Source organism: Talpa occidentalis, unplaced genomic scaffold (genome assembly GCF_014898055.3).
Source record: "Talpa occidentalis isolate TD23 unplaced genomic scaffold, MPIMG_talOcc4v2.1 talOcc4.7, whole genome shotgun sequence".
In the NCBI taxonomy this organism is placed as follows: Eukaryota; Metazoa; Chordata; class Mammalia; order Eulipotyphla; family Talpidae; genus Talpa; species Talpa occidentalis.
The window spans coordinates 108250669-108274710 of NW_023605083.1; the positions used below are offsets into that span (position 1 = coordinate 108250669).

Here is a 24042-nt window from a genome sequence, read left to right on the forward strand (position 1 = left end):
CTGCCAAAAATGATGAAAATATAAAGATCACATGATATACTTAAGTTGCAATGGACAATTCTTAATGGTAAAATAAAGCTGTACCTGAGGACATCTGAAGTCTGATTTGAGTCAAGTGGGTGGGAGTGTTTACTGTGAAGCAGCTCGTCAGATTGCACTGAAGGCACGTGGAGGTGCAAAGAGGCCTAAAATAATAACAGATAATTAGTCAAATGGAAAAAATCTTATTAGTTTTATCTTATCCTCCCCAAGGTCTCTTCCTTGATGCAATACATTTTACATTTCTTTAATGAATGAGAACCACTACAAAGATGTTTGTTCTTTAATCCATTACAGAATTTTTAAGTATGTAACTTATATTGAATCTTTTTACTTCCTTTTCTTCAAAGCTTTACTGTTTATAATACATTTAGATATTTTTTAGATAGCTAAAAAAAAGGATTTCTAATTATTTTATAAATCTAACCTGCCTAGGTGTATAAATGTTTAAGGAAGCACAAAACTAATAAACCTGAGTTCAGACTGTCACTAGATTACCCAAAAAAAAAAAAAAAAAAGACTAGATATAGCCAGGTCTAGCACTGACAAAAGTAACATAAGCATATGCAAGTATTTTACTTATAAAGTTATAAATGTAAACAAAGTGGTTTTGGTGGAACTGTGAGCACTCTTAATATAGTGCAAAGGTGACTCCTATGCCCACTCAATTTCATAATCCAGGCTCGGTAACAAATGGCACACCCATTTAGATATGGCAGTGAAGAGATGAAAGGAATGTGTTACTCTTCTTCACATCTCAAAGTAAATGAGTCATTTTGTTTACAAGCTACATATATGTATATACATATGTACATGAGTATATATTATACAATGTCTATGAAAGAGTTAAAAAGCTATAGTAAGATGGTGGTTACTGACTACAGAAAGTCTTGGTAGCTCATTCTATAACTACTAAAGGTATTATTTTATGTATTTAGGCACTCTGTTCTCTACAATTGTAATATAAGTACAAACTCTTGTGATATATATTCAGGAATATAACCAAAAACATGTTTGCACTGCCCATAAACTCTTGATTGATGAGTTATAAGCAAGTCTCACATGGCAGATCAGCACAAATTAAATGAATGTCATTAGTACCAGAGCTCTAATTTCTATGATGAAAAGATTTTTAATCATCTAGCTAGCAACCTATTATCTTTCCAAGCAAAGATAAACATACCAGGTGATTTTATTGCCTATAATATAGAAATAAAATGGGATGTATGGAAACAAAAGGTGGACAAAATTATGTAAGTTATGCCTTACCTGGTAATTCAGACCAGAAGTCCTAATCTTGTTACACTGTATCTGAGGGTGAATGCCCACTTTACACTATCCTCTCTGCAAATAAATATTGAGTAGAAAACAATCTGGATAGTCCCTTGGACTTTTTGTAAAGTGGTGTTTCCTAAAAAACTGTTCTGTGAAACACTAAGGTCAGGAACTATTAATAGCTGTTACACAATCCTTTTCTTGTGTTATGAAAAATGGTAGGCGAAGTTTTCTGCTATTTTTCAGAGCTTTAAATGTGCACACATGTATTTGTAACAACAAAAAGGATAGAAAGCATATGTAATAATTCCCCAAAAGACCGAGCACCCTGTTTTGTAGAAACTCCAAGGACTACTCTGCTGCCAAAGCCCCCTTTGGAATATGCTCTTTTGTAATGAGATCTGTATAGACTACTATTGCACATATATTGGAAGGGGAAGAAAAGTCATATGATAAAATGATTACTTTGGCTAATCTCATTAATAGTCAATTTATATAAAGTTGTATTCTTTATGAATACGCTAGCAAGTTCACTGTTTAATCTCAAATGTCACTGATTGAATAGCATGTGGATCAAAGGTTAATGATATTTAACAGCAACAACCTTAAAAGATTCAAGCACATTAGGGTTTAAGTACCCACTAAAATATAACACCAAGAAACTATACTATTCAACTTCTATCTTACAAATAAAAATCAGCTGGCAAGCAGTTAACATGACTTAGGAAATAAAAAGTCAATTTCTGGTGGCATTATATAAGAATAAGTGAATCAGATCTGATTTCATTATTATGGAACAGTAGCAGTAGCAGCAATAAACTCTGGATAGGGCTTTCACATCTAATTTTATCATTTTATGATTTATCTAAACCACATTATATCACTTGCTAATTAATTTGTTTGCTAAAATAAATTACTGTGGGTGTGAGAATGTCATTATTTCAAAACTACTCAATAGTTTTAATAGTAATTTACACAAAGCTAGAAAGCTTTTAAAAGGAGGCAGTATGTGGATCTAAACATCAAGTATTATTACAAAGTCTATGAATCTTTTAATACCCAAACAATGCCGTATGACAGGAAGGCAGTATGATGTAATTAAAAGAATTATAATCATTAAAACATTCTGGTTTTAACTTCTGAGTCTACTACCAATTTATGACTGTAGACAAGTGCATTTTTCTGAACATTAATATGCTCGCCTAGAAAATGAAAAGATTTCTCCCAGTCCTAAAATTTCATATGTACAGCTGCCCATAGTTAAAACAAGAGTATCAGAGGTTTGACTAAAGAGTAATTAAAATTTCAAATGTTATATGAATTTAAAAAATAAGAGTTGTTTTGTAAGTAGATAATTTTTGTGATCTGCTCTAGAGAGTCACATGTGAAAATACATTTAAGAACTTAAGACAAAAACTACAGGTTTTTTTTTAAAAAGGCCACTTCTGTACTTCTTAGGACTTAAGTTGTCAATTAGCATTATTTAGAAATGGCAATACCTTAAGAAAAAGGGGACATTGATATTGTGCTTGAGGACATGCTGACCAGAACCAGTCAGGTAACGGACCCGCTTTGGCAGTTGATACAAAGTAACCAAGGGCCAGTGGTTGCTGAAGAATATTAGGTACTTCATCATGAGATTCTGTTGAAAGTAGCCGATCAGTACCCTGACCCTTAGAAAGATAAAATTAAAAGTGTGTTAGTTCATTTAATAAACCTAGACATCAGATATAAATATAAATCGTTATAACTTCAATTTTACTTCAAAATACTGAAGGATATTAAAAAACTGCTAAAATACTTTGCATAAGCATTATAAGTAATAACATTAAAATAATGAGTTTTATTTTAAAAGTGACATAAGGAAATGAATATACTAACTGTTTAAAAAGTTTGTGTTACCGTCAAGCTATGTTGAATGTGAATGTGGATGTGTCCTTTGTGTATTAAATCTTTGGAACTGAATGAAAAACACAAAATGTTCTATGAAATTGCTAACGTATGCCCTAATAATCCAACTAGGTTCCTGACCACCAAGCCCCAATCCAAAAAAGTAGATTATTTCTTTAAAAGAAATAGGTAAAAGGAAGAAAAGTGATATGGATGGAAATATTCATTGGAACATTACCTATAACACCACCACAATAATACTTAAATGGCTAACAAATGTTAACAGATTATGATTTTAAAAAATGCAATGTTAATGAAATCTGCAATATTAATATATAGAAGCAAGGTAATTTTTTTAAAGTAAAAATGGCTTTATTGAGATTGTGGGATTATTGGTGCTTTTCCTTATTTTTTCCCAATAATCTGATGTCTTTCAGTTTAAAAAAAGGAGGAAAAGATACACGGTAAACTTGGACAAAGATCCTTACTTTAAAAAGGTAGATGTAAACATATGCATACCATAATAATTGAATAACCAGGGGCCTCCCTGGTGGCGCAAGGGATTAAGCACAGCACTGTGAAGCTATCCGCAGCCTCTGCAGCACCAGTTCAATCCCCAGCTGGCCAGGGAGCTACCCATATGGCACAGTAGACCTCTCCTGTCTCCCCGGCTATTCCCCTCAACAGTGTATTTCAGTCTGCCTGTTCTATTTCCCACTCTGTCTCTGGTGAGTTCTCTCACCCCCAACACCTCTGGCCTCTACCCCAGTTCTGATATGTATAAATAAATCTTAAAAAAAAAATGCATTATAAAAGAAAATAATAATTGAATAACCATCATACGTAATTTCCCTTAGAGTATTATTTACCTAAAGCCCAATTAATTTTGAGTTTAAATAGAAGGACAAGACATTCTGTTTCCAAAACTGCTAAAAATAAAAGGGAGCAAGTGGGGTGTCCAGTGTTTTATCTGTTAACACGAGAAAATTAACATTTCTATATATGTCACAACCCTGATAAAAACAGCAGTCTTAGAGCAGTATACCAATTCTCAGCTAATTCTGATCCTATAACGAAAGAGAAGACATGGGGCAGAGGCAGGAAAACTCTAAGGACCAGTCCAAGTAGTCTAGAATATATGGAACGGGGGAAAGCAAAGCCAGAGAGAACCTCTTAATGCAGAATTCAAAGTATTGATATCTGTGACTATATTGCTAGCCTCACTTTTTGCTAACTTACAAGGAAAAAAAAGTTTTATTTCATGTATCAATCCATTACTAAGTTAATGAATGGCAGATAAACAACTTTTATGAAAGAGTTACCTTGCCAGCATCACCTCCATGAGGGTAATGAGATCCTGGAGAATGTACAGGAGACCCACTTGGAGATGCAGGAAGAATATTAATGATATCAGGATCAAGATCATCTCCTGTGTCTAGCAAATCAAAGATGCCCATTCCATCTGCTCCATCTGTATTAGAGAAAAAAAAATTAAGTACTTCATTTTTTCATACCCTATGGTTATTTACAGGAGAGAGTCTAATAGTTGTTTCTTTTTTTAAGGATTTATTTATGCATACAAGAGCTGGGGTACAGGCCAGAGATGCGGGGGGTGAGAGAATCCACCAGAGAACGTGGGGAGCAAAACAGGCAGACTGACCAAAGTACACTGCAGAGGGGAGCAGCAGGCGAGTCAGGAGAGGTCTGCTGCGCCACGTGGGCCACTCCCTGGTCGGGGATTGAACTTGTGCTGCAGTGGCTGAGGATTGCTTCATAGTGCGGTGCGTTTAACCCCTTGCGCCACCAGGGAGGCCCTCCAATAGATTTTTTTAACTAAGCCTTTTTAGTCAAGATAGATTAATTTTTAACTAAAATAGGTTAATTTAACCAATATCAAATCAGTGTTTAGCATGTGCCAAGTATTATGATAGGAGCCATATAAATACATATGCATAAACAGGCATGCAATAGCCTGAATGATATCCTCCTCACCATCCCAACATCTATATCTTAGTACCAGAAATCTGTGAATGTTACCATAAAGAACTTTGCAAATGTGATCAAGTTAAGGATCTTGATAGGGAGATTATTCTAGATTATCCAGGTGGGTCCAAGGTAATCAACAGGGTCCTAACAAGAGGAAGGCACTAATAGGGTGAGAATCAGTGAAAGAGATGTGATGAGGGCCTCCCCGGTGGCGCAGCGGTTGAGCGCTGGGTTGCGAAGCTGCCCGCAGCCTCTGCAGCGCCGGTTCGATCCCTGGCCGCTGGGCAAGGGTCCCACATGGCGTGCAGACCTCTCCTGCCGCCCGCTGCTCCCCTCAGCAATGTACTTCATCAGACTGCCTGCTCTGCTCTCCCCTCTGGCTCTGGTGAATTCTCTGACCCTCCTGCACTTCTGACTGTACCCAGTGCTTGTATAAATAAATAAATAAATCTTTAAAAAAAATACTGTTTAAAAAAAAGAAAAGAAAAAGATGTGATGATAATATACCACTGGCATTGAAGAGGAGGTGAATAAGAGGAAAAGGTATTCTTGAGAAGCTGGGAAAGATAAGGAAACAGATTTCCCTGATAACCTCCAGAAAGAATGAACCCTGCACATGCCTTCACTTTAGCCCAGTACGAGTAATTTTGGACTTCTGTTCTGCAGAACTGTAAGATAATGTATGTTGTTTTAAGCCACAAAGTACGTGGTAATTTGTTACACCATCAATAGGAAACTAATATATAGTGAACACAGTACTCTAGAAATGAAAATGTATTTAAAACAAGACTATTCATGATTTATACCCTAATTCTTTATTCAGTAAAATATTCAAGTTATTGTATAGCACTCTAAAAGAAGAGAATATCCTTACTTGTGACTCTAGAGATGTGCCATTTTGCAAGGTAATCAGAGCAACAATGGAATATCATATATTTTCTTTTTTACTAGGTGCAATCTAAGATTTAACTAAGAAGCTACATCCTCACTCTGTTTTCTGCTAATAAATGAACAATCGGGGCTTCCCTGATGGCGCAAGGGGTTAAGTACAGCACTATGAAGCCATCCACAGCCTCTGCAGCACGAGTTCAATCCCCGGCTGGCCAGGGAGGTGACCCACATGGCGCAGCAGACCTCTCCTGTCTTGCCCGCTGCTCCCCTTAGCAGTGTTTTCAATCTGTCTGTCTGTTTTGCTCCCCACTCTATCTCTGGTGAATCCTCTTACCCTCCCACACCTCTGGCCTGTATCCCAGTTCTTGTATCTATCAATAAATAAATCTTTAAAAAAATAAATAAATGAACAATCAATTTTACACAAAATATGTTATTTTGATAAATCAAAGTAGAAAATTATATAAAGTGAGCTACAAAGTTTACGTACAGGTAACTCAATAGCAGAGCATGAATCTGTATAAACTTTTTTTTTTAAGATTTATTTATTTATACAAGCACTGGGTACAGTCATAAGCGCGGGAGGGTGAGAGAATTCACCAGAGTCAGAGCAGAGAGCAGAGCAGGCAGATTGACAAAGTATACTGCTGAGGGGAGCAGCAGGCGGCAGGAGAGGTCTGCAAGCCATGTGGGACCCTTGCCCAGCAGCTGGGGATAGAACCAGTGCTGCAGAGGCTGCCGGCAACCCAGCGCTCAACAGCTGCGCCAACCGCTCACAACCCAGCGCTCAACTGCTGCGCCACCGGGGAGGCCCTGAATCTGTATAAACATTTTATTATCAATGCTGCCTTTTAAAATAAGTAAACACTTATGGAATAATTCATAGCACAGTTCTGATATCATTAAGGTAGAAGGATGACTTCACTAGTTTCCTTTGCCATTTTAATATATTACCACAAAATTGTTGACTTAAGACAACACACATTTATTCTGCTATAGTTCTGGAGACCAAAAAGTCAAAATCAGTTTATTGATTAAAAGTACAGGTAGTGAGGGCCAAAATTAGGGTCGAGCAGTGCTATGCTCACTAACACGGCTCCAGAAGAAAATCTGCTTCCTTATGTTTTCACATTCTAGAGCTATATTCCTTGCACTCCTTTCTCATGGTCCCTTCCTTCATCTTCAAAGCTAGTCACATAGCGTCAATTCTCTTTGACTTTGCTCTCTGCTTCTATCAAATGGCCTATTCCTCTTCCCCTCATAGCCTAACTTCCCTATGCTTTCCCCTCTCACAAGGATACATGTGACTGCATTTAGGCTTAACCTGCATAACGCATGATAATCGCTCCATCTCAAAATCCTTAACCAAGGCTGCAAAGTCGTTTTCTGTGACATAAGGTAATACTCACAGGTTTTAGGGACATTCACAGGACACAGATATAAGTTTTAGGAGTTATTATTCACCCTACAACTCATTACAATAGTCAAGACTTATAGTTACAAACCTTTAGAGAACAATGTACCTACCATTGTTGGGATTGAAAGCTAAATCCAAATTTTCAGTGGTATAAGTAGCTGAAGCTACTTGCACAGAAGCAGAAGTAGGGAACACAAGTATATGAGTACATGATGTATCCTGTGGGGTATTTAGCTGAGATGTCTGCATGTTTAGAGTGGTACTTCTTCCAAACACAGACCCAGTTGACACAGAATCTGAAAAGAAAATGAAAGGTATTTTTTTTTATTTTAATAAATGAGAAATCAACTTTACACAAAATGGAGAAACTTAAGCACATGAAGAAATAAGCCAAATATAAACTAAAGATGGCTAACCTGGCATAATAACAAAAGAGCCTTGGGGTTCCATTGCTACCAAGCAAGCACTGAGAATGCTGGGAGAGTCTGCAGCAGATATACCACACATTCTACACATGTCTTTGAGTCTTTTACTTAGAGACTGCAAGTTTCGACGACTCAACAAACAGCTCCAATCTGTGGGTATCAACATAAAAAAAAATATATGATTCAAGGTAATATCACTGTTAGCACTTTGTAGACTCAAAATTAAAACATCATCTTAATTTTAAAATCAGTATATTTCTCAAATAGGAGTCACTGCCAAGGCAAAATTTTCTTATTGTATTACACAACAGCTGTTATTCCCCTAATTTAACTATCAATCAGCATCTGCTAAACTGAATAAGCAGAAAGGGGGAAGAAATAGAAGATGATGACAAAGAGTAATTGTAGTAGTAACTGATATTAAAGTTGCAATATGTAAACGGTCCTTTTATAATCTGAATTAGGTTACTCTTAAAAGAGCTTTGATAACCTTTGCATTTTATTCAGTACATGTACTTAGAATATGAACTATGTATATGAATTAACATAAAATAGATATTTAAGTTCTAGATAATAAAAGCACAATTTTACCTTTTAATTCTCCATGACCAATCCTTCCTAGACGACCAATTACAACTCTCCATGGTAATGAACTCATTTGTACAAGTCCTAAGCACCACTCCCAAAGTTTCTGTAGACCAAATCTTCTGGCAGAACCTTTTTTCCGACGAGCCCTGTTATATGCAATGAAGAGAGACATAAATATTGCTAAATTCTTTTTTTCAAAGATTATTATGCATACAAGAACTGGGATACAGGCCAGAGGTGTGGGGGTGAAAGGATTCACCAGAGATAGATTGGGGAACAGAACAGGCAGACTGACTGAAATATACTGCTGAGGGGAGCAGCAGGCAAGCCAGGGGAGGTCTGCTGCACCATGTAAGCAGCTCCCCAGCAGGGGATCGAACACGCACTGCAGTGGCTGCAGACAGCCTCACAGGCTGCATCTAAACCTCTAGCACCACCAGGGAGGCCCAATATTTCTAAATTCTTTTTTTAACTAGATTTATGTATTTTTATATAAGAACTGGGGTATAGGCCAGAGGCACGGGAGGGTGAGAGGATTCACCAGATAGAGAGCGGGGAGCAGAACAGGCAGTCAGACTGAAAGCACTGCTGTGGGGAGCAGCAGGCAAGACAGGAGAGGTCTACCACGTCATGTGGGAATCTCCCTTGCTGGCCGGGAATTGAACCTGCGCTGCAGAGGCTGCAGACAGCTCCATTGCGCAGCGCTCAACCCACTGCACCACTGGGGAGGCCCCTTTCTAAATTCGTATGATGACATTTCAAAAGTGCTCAAACTTCTGAAAAACTGGTCCCTTAATTATAGTGCTTGACAGTTTTCACACAAGTTTTATACTAATTTACATACTATTCAATAATATAATCATATGTTTGGCATGCTAGTTTGTGATTTTGTAAATACACATTAAAATAAATATTTAAAATGAAAACAAAGTTTGCCCATGCACCGCCAAATTTCACTGGAAACACTGCTCTACCCCAGAAAATAGCAAACATTTTCTTTAAAAACAGAACAAAACAAAACAGTGCTTTAAGCCTTGCAGGCACACAAGATTCTATTCCCAACAACTCACTTCTGCTATTGCAACATGAAAGCAGTCTTAGACAACACTTACATGGAGGTGGCCAGATTTGGTCCACAAACTATAGTTACTTAGCAACCCTGGCTCTGTATTGTAAGTTAAAGAATATCAAAACAGCACACCTCTTAGACCAAATAACATCCCTGTGTTTTCTGCATGTGTGTCTTTTTAGTAAGCAAGTATGTTACATAAGTACTACGTAACTGAGCAACTGAAGCTACCATTAATGAGTACTTAATATGTACTAAGCGTTACTCAATCAGTTTACATATAATACCTCAGTTCATCTTCACAACCCTAATGAAACAGATAAAATTATCCTCCCAGTTTTACAGAGGAGTATTTTGTATCTCAGCTGGCTAAAGTAAGTTTTGTAAGATCATATAGCCAGCAAGTAGGAGAGTTGAGATCTGAAATCTCTGACTTTAAGGTCCAATCTCTTGGACCTGTCTAACTATCTATCTATCTCACTTCTACTTTCAGTAAAATGGCAACATTATCTTGTAAATAAAAAGTGGTATTATTCTTTCTCTATTCTCTATATCATCCTGCACAGAATAATAATTGGATCATATTCTTTTCAAAGCCCATTCATTTAAAGTACAACTATCCCATTTTTAAAAATCAAAATTGTGTCAAGGAAATAAGGTATCAGGTACTAGCCCAAGGTTTATAATATAGTCAATAATCTTTATAACCAATAATACCAGAAAAATTTTCTTTATTCTGCTTCTTCAGCATCACTAAAATCTAAGAATCATCACATATTTCTGCACACAACTACTGAACTACAATATGAAGTCAAGTTTCTTCGTATTAAAAAAAGTTTGATCCAAATTTTATTTATTTATTCATTCATTCATTCATTCATTCATTCATACAAGCACTGGGTACAGTCAGAAGTGCGGGAGGGTGAGAGAATTCACCAGAGCCAGGGCGGGGAACAGAACAGGCAGACAGACGAAATACACTGCTGAGGGGAGCAGCGGGCGGCAGGAGAGGTCTGCGCGCCATGGGGAACCCTCACCGGTGGCTGGGGATCAAACCGGCACTGCAAAGGCTGCAGGTAGCTCTGCAGCCCAGCGCTCAACTGCTGCGCCCCCAGGGGAGGCCCAGATCCATATTTTAACACTAAAAATTACTTCATTAACTTGCTGCTTTTTAGGTTCACTTAGGCAGTGTTCGTTAGCCTTGAAACATGTTACTAGAAATGTCTATTAAGTGAAAACTCAGTATGAAGCACACCTGTTGTGAGCTATTAATTGTAGTCTTCCTAAGTAACTAACCATGATACCTAATTATTGCCAAGAAGAATTCTAAAAAGTAAGCTGCCATTTTCAAAGATGCTTGAACTCTTAAAAACGGCAAAATTTCCTTTTAAAAGATTTATTTATGCATACAAAAATTGAAGTGTAGGCCAGAGGTGCAGGCAGTGAGAGGATTCCCCAGAGAAAGCGGGGAGCGAGGTAGATCTACTGAAATACACTGCTGAGGGGAGCAGTGGGCAAGACAGGAGTGGTCTGCTGCACCAAGTGGGTTAGCTCCCTGGCCACAGTGGCTGGCATTAGCTTGATAGCACTATGTCTTTAATCCCTGTGCCACTAGAGAGGCCCCCCAAAATGGCAAAATTTTCAGCCTACAATCTCAGTAAAGGAAGTTTTAACTCATTCAATTAATTAGGGACTATATATTAGGGGGTAGATGAAAAAAGTCAATGTTCAGATGATTTACTAGATTTCTTTTCAACTTCAGGTTATTAGGTCATGTTTCAAACTTTTTCTAGCTAATATTATTATCGCAAGTTTTATTACAAAGAATTTAGGGACCTTATTCTTATTTGTCTGTATAAGAGAAATTAATCAAAATTATTTTTAATTCTTTTAACTATACAAGTATTTACTACAAAAAGTGAAAAGCACCCACAATTCCAAGGCTTTTTTTTTTTTTTTTTTTTTTTTTTTTGTGGCACCCTCGCCGGTGGCCGGGGATCGAACTGGCGCTGCAGAGGCTGTGGGCAGCCTCGCAACCCAGCACTCAACCGCTGCACCACTAGGGGAGGCCCCCAAGACAATATTTTAAAGAATATAACCTTACAGTTTTCTTTTAATTAAAAGTGAAACAAAACATGTATGTGTATATATTAATTTTTTTATGCCATGATATGATACATTTAAAAAATATGTAAGTACCTATTTGGGACATCGATGTTAATGATACATGTTTCTAAAAGTTCTCCATATAGATCTGTGCAAGATGCAAGAATCCATCTTTGATCATGTGATAAGCAGTAGCCCACGAAAAGAACATTGTATTTCTGCCCAGCTTCTCCAAATGTTTCTCCTAGCTCTGTCTGTTTATCCTTCACTGGAGCCAGAATAAAAGGAGGTGTATAAAGTCGAATGCACTCTGGTCTCTGTAAAACAAAAAAAATTAAGGCACTATGGTACTACATAATTATAGAAAAATCTTTCATTGAAGATAAGATGTATATTTTCTCTATCCAATTATAAAATAATTAGAAAATGAGAGCTGAACAAAAAAATTGCACTTAGTTTTCATAAAATCATAAAATATAGTCACTCAGTAACTGTGGTCATGAAAAACATACTTACTTCAGGACTCTTAAGAGCAGTTTCCATGGCTAAACCTGGACCAAAGCCAGTCAACGTTTTCACATTGGTTGATGTAGGAAGTGGTCTCCGACACTGGGTAAAGGCCGAAAAAGCCAAAGATTTTAAATGCTGGGTATAAATTTGTCTATCTTCATGCTTGACAGGTTGCAACAGATATTGACACGGAACAATCTAGGAATCATAGACAAATATTACAAATGTTAAGCTTCCAATAAGAAATAAAAAAGTATGATGGGTTTAAAACTCTCCTCAAAAATTTCAATGAAAATTAATTTTGATGATCATCTATTTTCTTACCTACTACACAGGTCTTTCATAAAGTCATTTTTACCAAAGGGCTATGTAAAAACCTCTACTAATTTCTATCCAGCAGTTATATTAGTACTGACTAGTCCTGTTGTAGTCAATAAAATAATTCAAACTTTCTGCAAACTAATTATGTTTAATTTCTATCTACTTTTACCTGCAAAGTCTTATTTAGAAATCTAGTACTGTACTCTTCTTCCTTCCCCATTATTATTGTGGTATGACTGAAAAGTTTACCTTTTATTCAGTCTAAGATTTCTATTATAATACACTTAAAATCAATATAATTGAAATTGAACTTATGAAAATCAATTTGAAAATTCTTTCTGCATCACACAATTTTATATAAATTTAACTTTCAACATATATCGTTCTTACCTGTACAGAAACAGTACTCTTAATATGAGGAGGAAGAGTTTGGACCATTTCCAGAAAGCATCGAAGTAGTCCCAAAGTCCATACATTAGAAGAATTAGTGCTCTCATCTTTATTTTCATATGTGAAAGGATCAATAATATAAACGACAATTGTAGGTGGATAGGTGACTGCATGTGAATCACCATCTGTGGGGATCCCTACTTTATCTCGATCCATCGTGCTAAAATTTGAGGTAGAATAAGACAGTTAGGGAAAAGTTGTACCATACCTTTTTGAGGGGTGGGAGTAGAAATAGCAAAGTATGTTCTTAATACTATCTTCCCTTTATTTTTTCATGGGGGGTGTCAGAAAGCCTGTCCAGAAAGAAGGGAGATCTTTTTCTTTCCAAAAAGAACTGTGAACACTGCTCATACAATTTTACAGTGTGGAATGTACATTTTGAAAAATATAGAATTCATGGGACTCCCTGTGGCCTAGGGTTAAGTCTTAGTGCTACAGCCTGAGTTCAATCCCTAGTGAGGGAGCTAATCCACATATAGCAAAGCAGTCTTCTCCAGTTTTGCCCACTGCTCCTCTTAGCAGTGTATTTCAGTAAATCTGCCTGTTTTGCTCCCCATTATGTGTCTAGTGAATCCTCTCATCCCCTGTACCTTCTTCTATGCAAAAACTAATTAATTAATTAAATTATATAGATATAATATTCTTAAAAACAGAGTATCAGAAATGCCAAAAAGTTTAGTACTTTAATGGTAAAGCTGAGACAAAGATAAATGAACTGCCCAAATTCACAAAGCTGGTTAGAAGTAGACCTAGACCAGAAAGAAAGCAGGTCTTCAGTTTTAATGTTTAAGTACATTTTTAACTATACACATTCATTTCATACATCATAACTTCAATAGTGAGCAAATATCAATCTTTAGAGGATGATTTAGTATTTTTAAAATTCCAAATCTATTTGCATGTTCTAGAAGGATGGATCAATCTAGGTAACAGTTTTTATTCATATAAATGAGTATAATCTTGGGCAAAACTACAGCTGTGCAGCTGATAGATAAAACCAAGTTTAAGCTAACCTATAAATCAAAAGGGAAGCTTACTCAATACCATTATCATCAAAGGAAAAAAAGAGAACTGTCACCATCATTGTTATCATTATAAGTAATTCAAGAGTTTGGAAGCACTATATAAAGAAATCACTTAATACACCCTATCTCCTTTTGTTCCCATTTTACAGATAAGAAAATATGCTCAGAAAGGTTAATCTTCCCAAAGTCACATAGCCAGTAAATGGCAGAGCTGAGATTCAAATCTTGATGTGGCTTTTAAGTTTCTGAACAAGCTGATTTAATAGTGATTTCTAAACCACTATAATGACTCGGATGGGCAGATCTACTTGACAGACAGATAAGCTACAGAACAGATTCAAAGGTCACAAGAAAGTGGACTAATGGTTTTCAAGGTTTTAGTCCCCACCCCAAGATTCTAGGATCATATGATAAAGGCTTTATGAAGAATTTTATTATAACTTTATAATTATAATATTCAATGTTATAAAAACTAAATTTTTTAAATTTTAACATTATAAAAACTACATTTTCAAGACCAAAAAGCTCTTTATATGCTTTCTAATCACCATTTTATTTAGGAAAACAAAGATGCATCGTAGATTTATATTTCTGTAAAAATCAGTGTATTTAAAGGTACCTTTCAGACAAGTCAGGATGTGTCTGACTGGAAAGCGAAGAAGACTCTCCAGAAATTCCAGCTGTTTGTAGAGCTGATGACTGTTGCCCTCCTAGCTGGCCATTCTGAATTGTACTCGCTTGTGCAGACATGGATCCTGCAGCACTACTGTTCATACTGCCAAAGGGTGGAAATGAAGGTAGTTTATTTGATGATATTCCACTATTCAAGTTGGAGGATGAAGATGAAGTTGAAGTTGTGGTCAAAGTTGAATTAGCTGTGGCCACTGAAGAAGACATGGCAACACCTGAAGTCATTGTGATAGTGCTGCTTGCTGAAGATGCTAGGGTGGCAGATGGAGTATTAGCATTTCCAGTATTTGTCATCTGAGGTGAAGTAATCAGAGATTGACTTGTAGGGGCAACTAAATTTGGCTGGGAAAGCAGAGAGCTGTCCAATGGCTGGGAAGCAAGATAAGGACCTAAAGATAATAAAAACAGGCAGGATATTTAATTCTTTATTTTACTGAGTGGTTCCTTTTCTATTGTACTATGTGAATAATCATCATCTAGTTGATGCTTTTTTTGGTAATTACCCTCCCTAACCTGCTTGATAATAGTATAGTGGAACTATATATAATATAATAATAATAATAAAATAATAATATAATATATAATAATAATAAAGTGGAACTAAAAAAGTAAACCCATTTTTTTACAAAATAAATTGTTCCTATGAAAGTATAATAAAAACTTTTTACAAGTATAATAAAATTCTATTTTCTAGATATCATTAATTAAATGTAAATAGCATTATTTAACAAGTTTCTGTAAAACCATTCAAAGGGTTCCTAAATCACAAGTTGAATAAATATTGACCATTCTGGGAGCTAGTTAAATATAAAATGGAAGAATGTTATCATGGGGTTCAAATTATAGGAATGGCTAATGAGATTCAACATTTTGGTTGGTATCGCTCTAGATTAAGTCTCCAATAGACTTAATTGAAAAAGGAATTAAAACTTCTGATCAATGACAATAGCTGTCTTTCTTAATTCTCACAAAGAACTATTTTTTTGTGGTAACTGAAACTACAAATTATTTTATCTCTAATCATTAGCAAATCAAGAATCTTAATGCAGGGGCCTCCCTGGTGGAGCAGGGGCTAAAGTCTCGGTGCTATCAAGTTATCAGCAGCCACTGTGACATGAGTTTGAACCCTGGCCAGGAAGCTAACCCACATAGGACAGTAGACCTCTCCTGTCTCTCCCGCTGCTTCCATCAGCAGTGTATTTCAGTAGATCTGCATGTTCTGCTCTCCACTCTGTCTCTGGTGAATCCTCTCACCCCCTGCACCTCTGGCCTATAGCCCAGTTCTTGTATGCATAAATAAATAGAAATACGTCTTTTTTATAAAGGTATCTTAATCAATACACTTAAATAAAAACAAGTTCATCATATCCTGCAGAAACAACAAAAAATTATTTATAACCCATAATATCTTCCTACCTAATAGGATCCCCACTGAAAATTTTTTTCATAAAGTGTCAGAAAGTTAAGCACTTCAGGCTTTGTGGGAGTCGCTGTCACAACTACTCAGTTCTGATCTTGTAGCATAAAGCAGCCATACACAAAACATAAATGAGCATGGCTGTGTTCAGATAAAATCTTATTTACAAAAACAGGTCGTAGACTGGGTCTTATTAATACAAATTTAGTACCTAAGTCATATCTGCAGACTTGTGCATAAAGCTTGAGTTTAGAAAATGCTTCATTGTTACCATCAGCCACCTGAGAAAACCATTCTGCTACCAACTTTTCTGATAGTTTCTTTGATGCTGTAGATCCAACTCTCATGATCCCATCTGTCAATAGTCGAGAAATAGGTCTATGTTGACCTAATCGACAGGACTACAAATATACATACAGAAAGCAGAATTAGTGAATTTATAGTATTTGAGTACATATTGTAAATTAAAGCATTTAAGCCATTTAAAATAAGTTTTATCATTTACAATTACCATTTGGTAAAAAAATACAAGGATGAAATGGGGTAATAGGTCTAAACATCTCTGACATCATTATTACCCATCTAGATCAAATGAACTATCAGGTATATTTTATATATAAACATACAAATCATAAGGTAATTATGATTTAAAATGTCATTTTAAGTGACACTTATTTAATATGTCATCTTTTAAAAACACCTACCTCATATATTGCAGTAAGATCTCGAAAAAAGCTTTTGGCTCCATTTAACAAGGCTTCATTCTCTGGACATAGTACAACATAGGCTATATCTCTTTGAGATCCATAGGGTTCCAGCATAAGTTTCTCCCAATAAGGGAGAGCAAATGGAGAAAGCACCAGAAAATCATAATCATAACCCAACAAAAACGTGGGGATTGGCAGTGGTTCTGGGGATTCATCAGTTCCTAAGAAAGAAAGACACAAATTAAGGAAACATTTATAAGCAATACATACCTTCTTTTTGAATGTCAAAAATTACTGATGTCATTATTTTATATTAAAAATATTTGATTAAAGACAAATATACCTAAGGCTGTGATTAAGACTTTTTCAGTTAGGGATTTCCTAAATGGTCTTTTAAAACTATTATGACTTATATCTTCACTTAAATATAAAAAAAATTAATCTGAATGAAAATACTAGTAAGTACAAAGAAAATATGGGAGGGAGTTTCATTTTTAATAAATTTGAATGCAGGAAGGTCTTTCGAGGCATAAAAGCTATCCACTTCAACACTAAGCTGACTACATAAATTATTTTGGCATGAAAATAGAATAAATCATCTAAAAAATTAACAACAAATTGTAAAAAACATGGCCAGTACATGACGAAAGATTAACTCCTTATCATATAACGGGACCTATAAATGCATAATAAAATGATCAAAAGTCTAATAAAAATACAGATGGATATGAGCAAAGTTCACAAAAATAGAAAACTTTTCTTTTTAAGATTTTTTTATTTTTTATACAAGAACCAGGGCACAGGCCAGATCCATGGCAGGGAAAGAGGATTCATCAGAGACAGAGTGGGGAACAGAACAGGCAGACTGAAGAAATACACTGCTGAGGGGAGCAGCAGGCAAGACAGGAGAGGTCTGCCTCGCCATGTGGGATTCTTCCTGGCCAGCTGGGATTGAACCCTTACTGCAGAGGCTGCTGACAGCTTTATAGTGCGGCGCTCAACCGCCTGCACCACCAGGGAAGCCCAAAAATAGAAATCTTTTCTATAAAAAGAGATGCTCAATTTTAAGAGGATGCCATTTAAAATCACAATAAATATAACATTTACTATGTGCTAAGAACTGTTCAAAATCTTTATATGTGTACATCATTTAATTCTCACAAAAATTATATAAGGCAGTTACTAATAGTAACATTATTTTTGAGATGAGAAAACAGGAATGGAGAAGTTCTACACCTCATCCAGTATCATATGGTATGTAGCAGAGGTGAGATTAGAATCCAGCAAAACTATCCTTACAGTCTGTACTAGCCTACCTCTCAAATTATAATGAAACAACCATTTTCACTCACCTACACACTATCTGCGGCCAGGGTTTGGGAAGATAGGAATTTCATTGGTGGGAGGGAGTTTAAGTTGATATTGTAGAGAGAAATTTGGCAATACTTTTTCCAACATACACATTTTAAGTCAGGGCTATATGCAGCGTAGAAAAGCAGTTGTAATGGTAATGATGGAAACAACATATATGTCCATAAAAAATAGACTGGTAAAATAATACATGTAAAAAACAATGAAATACACTCAGCCATTTAAAAAAAGTTTTCTATATACCGATCAGTATAGGGGAGAACTTTGTATATTTCTACTATTTTGGTTTTTAAAAGAATATAAAAATACATTTAACCTCCATTTTTTTATTGCATGTCATTTTCGTAACTAAGATTTGAATTATTTACCCATTAATAAAAGCAAGAAAAATATAAGCAAATCTAATTATAATGCATTCTAAAATCAAGCACACAAGTCAAAACTTTCAATGTGAAGGATTATTATTTCAAATCTATTTTAAAAGTTCCAAATATACCTTTCAAAGACAATCTTCAACAGAGAGTTCAATAACTTTGAATGTTCTTTTCCATTATGGTTCAAAATATCATCTACTTTGTACTATATTGAGACTATTCACTTACTATCTTGTCACAACTAGCACATTTTTTTTTTTTTTTTTTTTTTAAAGATTTATTTATTTATTTATTTATACAAGCACTGGGTACAGTCAGAAGCGCGGGAGGGTGAGAGAATTCACCAGAGCCAGAGCGGGGAGCAGAGCAGGCAGAAGGACCGAAGTACACTGCTGAGGGGAGCAGTGGGCGGCAGGAGAGGTCTGCGCGCCATGTGGGACCCTCCTCCGGTGGCCGGGGAGCAGCCGGGGATTGAACCGGCGCTGCAGAGGCTGCGGGCAGCTTCGCAACCCAGCGCTCAACCGCTGCGCCACCGGGGAGGCCCCACAACTAGCACATTTCTTTGTTCTTTTTTAATTTTTCAAATTAAGACCTTGGAGCTTTTATCACCAATATTACATTCTTTTATTTACCCATTTTTTACTCAGTTTTTTTTTTATCTTTACTAATATTGTATTTTTTTATTTTTTTATAATAAATTTTATTTTTATATTCCCCATACAATTTTACTCAGTTTTATAAAATGATAATTTACAAAAAGTGGTATTCAAATTCTTTTCAAAAATGTTGACTGTATGGTGTTTTCTTCATACAAAATCTTATCAGTTTAACATGTAAAAACATATCTAAGTGAAGCTAATCTCCCCCCCACCCTTTCATTTGTTTGTTTATTTTTGTTTACTTGTTTTGAAGTTCTTCTTGACTTGAAGTTAAAGAACACAGTAAATTGAATGGTAGAAATGTTGAAAATAAGAAAGGTTAGGATTGACCACACTTGTTTTAAGCCAAGTATCCACTACAAAAATATTTGAGCAAGACATGTCTTATTTGGGCACAGAAATCTGAGGAATGGGCCTCCCCTGGTGGCGCAGTGGTTGAGCGCTGGGCTGTGAGGCTGCCCGCAGCCTCTACAGCAACGGTTCATTCCCCGGCCACGGGCAAGGGTCCCACAAAAAAAAAAAAAAAAAAAGAAAAGAAAAGAAATCTGAGAAATAATATAAAATCAGTCAATATACATTACTACAAATTACTTACCATAAGAGCCTCGGCCAGCCATTTTATGAAACTGCTGCCAAGTAAGAGGACCCTGAACACCCCAAGGTCTTACTGTTCTTTTTTTCTGAATAGCATCCTGAAGAACTGGCTGAAGAGACAGGAGCATTCGAAGTATATCCTGTGAGCACTGCATACTCACATCTACAACCATTTAGAAAAAAAAAAAGTCATTAAGACTTGCTATTGCCAACACAAACAGAATTTTAAGATAATTTATCTAGGAAAGCTCATCTCTTCATCAATGCTAAGCATCTGCTTGTACAGAGAACTGCATTTAGTTCTATCTGAAATGATTTGTAGAAATAATTCCTCTTGTTACTTAAAACCAAGAGACATTTAAGAAAGTACTTTAACTCCTCTCCACAAAAGTCATTCATCAGCTGATTAACCAATTTATAAATGAATCAAATAAATTCCTTCCATTTTCTATGTATTTTGTTTGGTGTTGATGCTTTTAGGTATTTTATTTTTTTTTTTTTAAAGATTTATTTATTTATATAAGCACCGGGTACAGTCAGAAGCATGGGAGGGTGAGAGAATTCACCAGAGACAGAGCAGGGAGCAGAACAGGCAGAAGGACCGAAGTACACTGCTGAGGGGAGCAGCAGGCAGCAGGAGAGGTCTGCGCACCATGTGGGACCCTCGCCCGGCGGCCGGGGATCAAACAGGCACTGCAAAGGCTGCGGGCAGCTTCACAACCCAGCGCTCAACCACTGCGCCACCAGGGAGGCCCCTTTTAGGTGTTATAACGGAAAGAACTCCGCTTCACAATGAAATGAGTTATTCATTATTCCCTTAGTTACCAAATGCAAAACGAGACCAGTTACAATGATTAAAATTTCATTTGGGATGAAAATGTAGACTAACATAACTCCAAAATACAGAACTTACACAGTAACAGGTAACTTGTTCATAATGCTTTTATAAACCTAGATTTACAGATTCATAGATTATCAAATTATTATGACTTACATTTCTGACCAACTCTTGGAATGGGTATAAGCATTGCTCTTAAATGTCATGAACTATTAATGATAACTATTAAGGATACAATCTGCCTCCACCCAGTATATAATTATATGGTATCATTTAATTCATCATCATTATCATTGCCTAATTTATTGTCTTTAGTTCCCTGTATCTAAAAAGGGTACAGAATTAGAATAACAGATATACTGTTTTTTAAGCGTTATTTATTTATTTATTTTTAAGATTTATGTATTTATTTATATAAGCACTGGGTACAGTCAGAAGCACGGGAGGGTGAGAGAATTTACCAGAGCCAGAGTGGGGAACAGAACAGGCAGACTGATGAAATACACTGCTGAGGGGAGCAGTGGGCATGGCAAGAGAGGTCTGCACACCATGTGGGACCCTCGCTGGTGGCCGGGGATTGAACCGGCACTGGAGAAGCTGCGGGCAGCTTCGCAGCCCAGCGCTCAACCACTGCGCCACCGGGGAGGCCCAGGATTTATTTTCAATTATTTATGCATATAAGATCTGGGGTGTAGGCCAGAGGTGTGTGGAGTGAGAGAATTCACCAGAGACAGAGTGGAGAGCAGAAGAGATAGACTGACTGAAGTACACTGATGAGGGGAGCAGTTGACCTGGGTGAAGCTCAAGAATTTATATTTTGATTATAATTTAGATAAATTATCATAGATACTGTTTTTTATTATTAGAAATGCTTTTATTGAAGACCTACTATGGGCCAGGAATTATGCTATCTGCTGGGAATTATGGGCCAGTTTATTTACTATGTAAATAAATTGCTATGAATGTCTTCAGGGAACTTATAATCTTGGAGGGGAGACAGGCACAAAAAGGAATTTAATTACATACTGTGACAAGTGCCAGGTTTCTATTTAAGTTGACACCTGCCTAGAAATGGAGAGGCTACTTGAGGGGGAGAGTTAATAGACTGTGCCAGAGGATTATGGGTGTTTTTTTGGTGGTGGTTGTGGTGTGGTAACATCCATCCGAAGAGGTACAAACCTATAGTCTTAAATCATATACAACACTGTAAACCAATATTACCTCAAAAAAATAAATGTTACAGGAAAAAAAAAGCTGAGACTTGGTTGGAAAGTTAAAAGGTTATATAATGATATTTAAGAGGAATTACAGAGGACAGACACATCGATCAACAGAATAAAATCTCACATTTACAGTCAACTGATCTTTGAAAAGTATGCTGACACAAATTAATAAGGAAAGAATCTTTTCAAGAAATAGTTTAGAACAAATGGATATACCCATGCAAAACAATGATACTGGACAGCCTTATACTATATACAAAAAATTAATTCAGAGCAGATTACAGACCTTTATATAGGTACTGAAATTATAAAACTCTCAGGAAAAGAAAAACCGCAGGAGTGAATTTTCATCACTTAGGATTAGGTAAAGTCTTTCAAGATATGAACCAAAAAAACAAGTAACAAGAGAATAAATAAACTGAACATCAAAATAAAAACTCTTCTGTTTCACAGGATACCATGGAGAAAGTGGAAAGATAACCCAAAGAATAGTGGAAAGTATTTGCATATGATAATATAATAAGGGACTTGTATTTAGAACATACAAAGAACTCTTACAATTCAATAATGAAAAGACAAAAGCCTGTATTTTAAAAAAGGATCTGAAAGACACTTCTCCAAAGATACAAATACATGAAAAGATGCTCATATCATTAGTCATTAGGGAAATGCTAATAAAAACTACAGGAGATAATGCTTTATACCTCCTAGAATGACTATAATCAAAAAAGACATGTAATGACTACTGTTAATGAGGATGTGAAAAAGAACTCTCACACCTTGCTACTGGTGGATATAAAATGGTACAACTGTGGAATCTGGCAAGTCCTCAAAAAAAATAAAACAGATATTTAATTCACTAAGTCCAGCTAAGAAATACCCACATAAAAACTTTTACACAAATGTTCACAGCAGCGTTATTCATAATAGCCAAAGAGTAAAAACAACTCAAATGCCCATTAACAGATGACTGGGTAAACTAGATGTGGTATATCCATATAATAGAATATTATTTGGCAATAAAAAGGAGTAAATTACCAATACATGCTACAATATGTATGAACCTTGAAAAAAGCTGACCACAAAAGACCATATAGTAGATGATTCTACCTTTATGGGATGTCCAAAAGAGAGACATATACAGATAACAGACTGGTGGTTGCTTAGTTATGGGAGAAAAGGGTTGGAAGGATATAGGGAGTGACTGCTAATAGATACGGGTTTCTTCTGGAGTTGATCAATTGTTATAAAATCATGGTGATGGCTACACAATTCTGTAAATACTAAAAACCATGAGGATACACACTTTAAATGGGCAAACTGTATATCACAGTTTAAAAGTAATCAAAGGCGGATGTGGTGCTAGGGATAGCAAAAATATGGGCAGTTTTTACTATCACTTTTCTATATTGTCTAGGTTATTATCAGTAGTAGCATAAAGTTCTCTTCCCCAATGATGATTCTCTCCTTTTTCAACCCCATTATATTTACTGAAGTAAAACTGTATCAAATGTATTTTCAATCCCTGTCTATCACCAGTGCCCCAATAATCCTCTAACACGCTCCGCTATGCTCCCTTTTCTGTATTGTCTAGATTCTTAACTTTCTTCTCAGCAGGTATTTATTTGTCATAATTAGAACACAGCTGTTTCTATCTTTAAAAATTAACATTATCAGACTTTTAATTCCTTCAAATAAATACTTCAACACCCTGGATGGACATATACTATATAAGCCAGGTATTGTTCTAGGTGATTGGAGTCTATGAACAAATCAGATAAAAGCATTTTACCTTACACAGACACTTGCATAAAGTGAACTTAATGAAGAAACAATAATTAATCAATAAATTATATAGTGTGATAGAAGGTAGCATACAATATAGAAGAAAAAAGAAAAAAAAAAAGCAGCTTGGAAAACATGAAAAGAAGCCTGCAATTTTAAATTGAGAAAATGACATAAGACAAGATTTATAGGAGATGAGAGAGTCGCCCATATAAATACCCAGGAAAGAGTGTTCCAGGTAGAGGAAATAATTACGGCAAAGGTCCTGATAAGAGAAGCTTGCTATGATTTCATGATGTTGCCGTAATTTAATGAAAGGATTCTAATATTGCACATTTAGGTTTTACAAATTATTTTTTTCTGTATTGAAATTTATTTTTTTGTTTGTTTTT

At 35.9% G+C, this 24042-nt stretch overlaps 1 protein-coding gene across 1 annotated transcript in view; it reads right to left on the reverse strand.

The window, feature by feature from the left end:
- Positions 1 to 24042, reverse strand: part of MED13 (mediator complex subunit 13) — a 100092-nt gene that overhangs the window by 4466 nt on the left and 71584 nt on the right. Inside the window, exons 17-29 of the mRNA XM_037494346.2 lie at positions 19806 to 19967; positions 16804 to 17027; positions 16311 to 16500; positions 14612 to 15071; positions 12908 to 13127; positions 12203 to 12394; positions 11780 to 12003; positions 8515 to 8657; positions 7915 to 8073; positions 7609 to 7794; positions 4527 to 4675; positions 2814 to 2987; positions 85 to 185 (exon numbers count right to left, since the gene is read on the reverse strand). Coding sequence (XP_037350243.1) covers positions 85 to 185; positions 2814 to 2987; positions 4527 to 4675; positions 7609 to 7794; positions 7915 to 8073; positions 8515 to 8657; positions 11780 to 12003; positions 12203 to 12394; positions 12908 to 13127; positions 14612 to 15071; positions 16311 to 16500; positions 16804 to 17027; positions 19806 to 19967 — 2584 coding nt within the window. The remainder of the gene's footprint in view (positions 1 to 84; positions 186 to 2813; positions 2988 to 4526; positions 4676 to 7608; positions 7795 to 7914; positions 8074 to 8514; positions 8658 to 11779; positions 12004 to 12202; positions 12395 to 12907; positions 13128 to 14611; positions 15072 to 16310; positions 16501 to 16803; positions 17028 to 19805; positions 19968 to 24042) is intronic.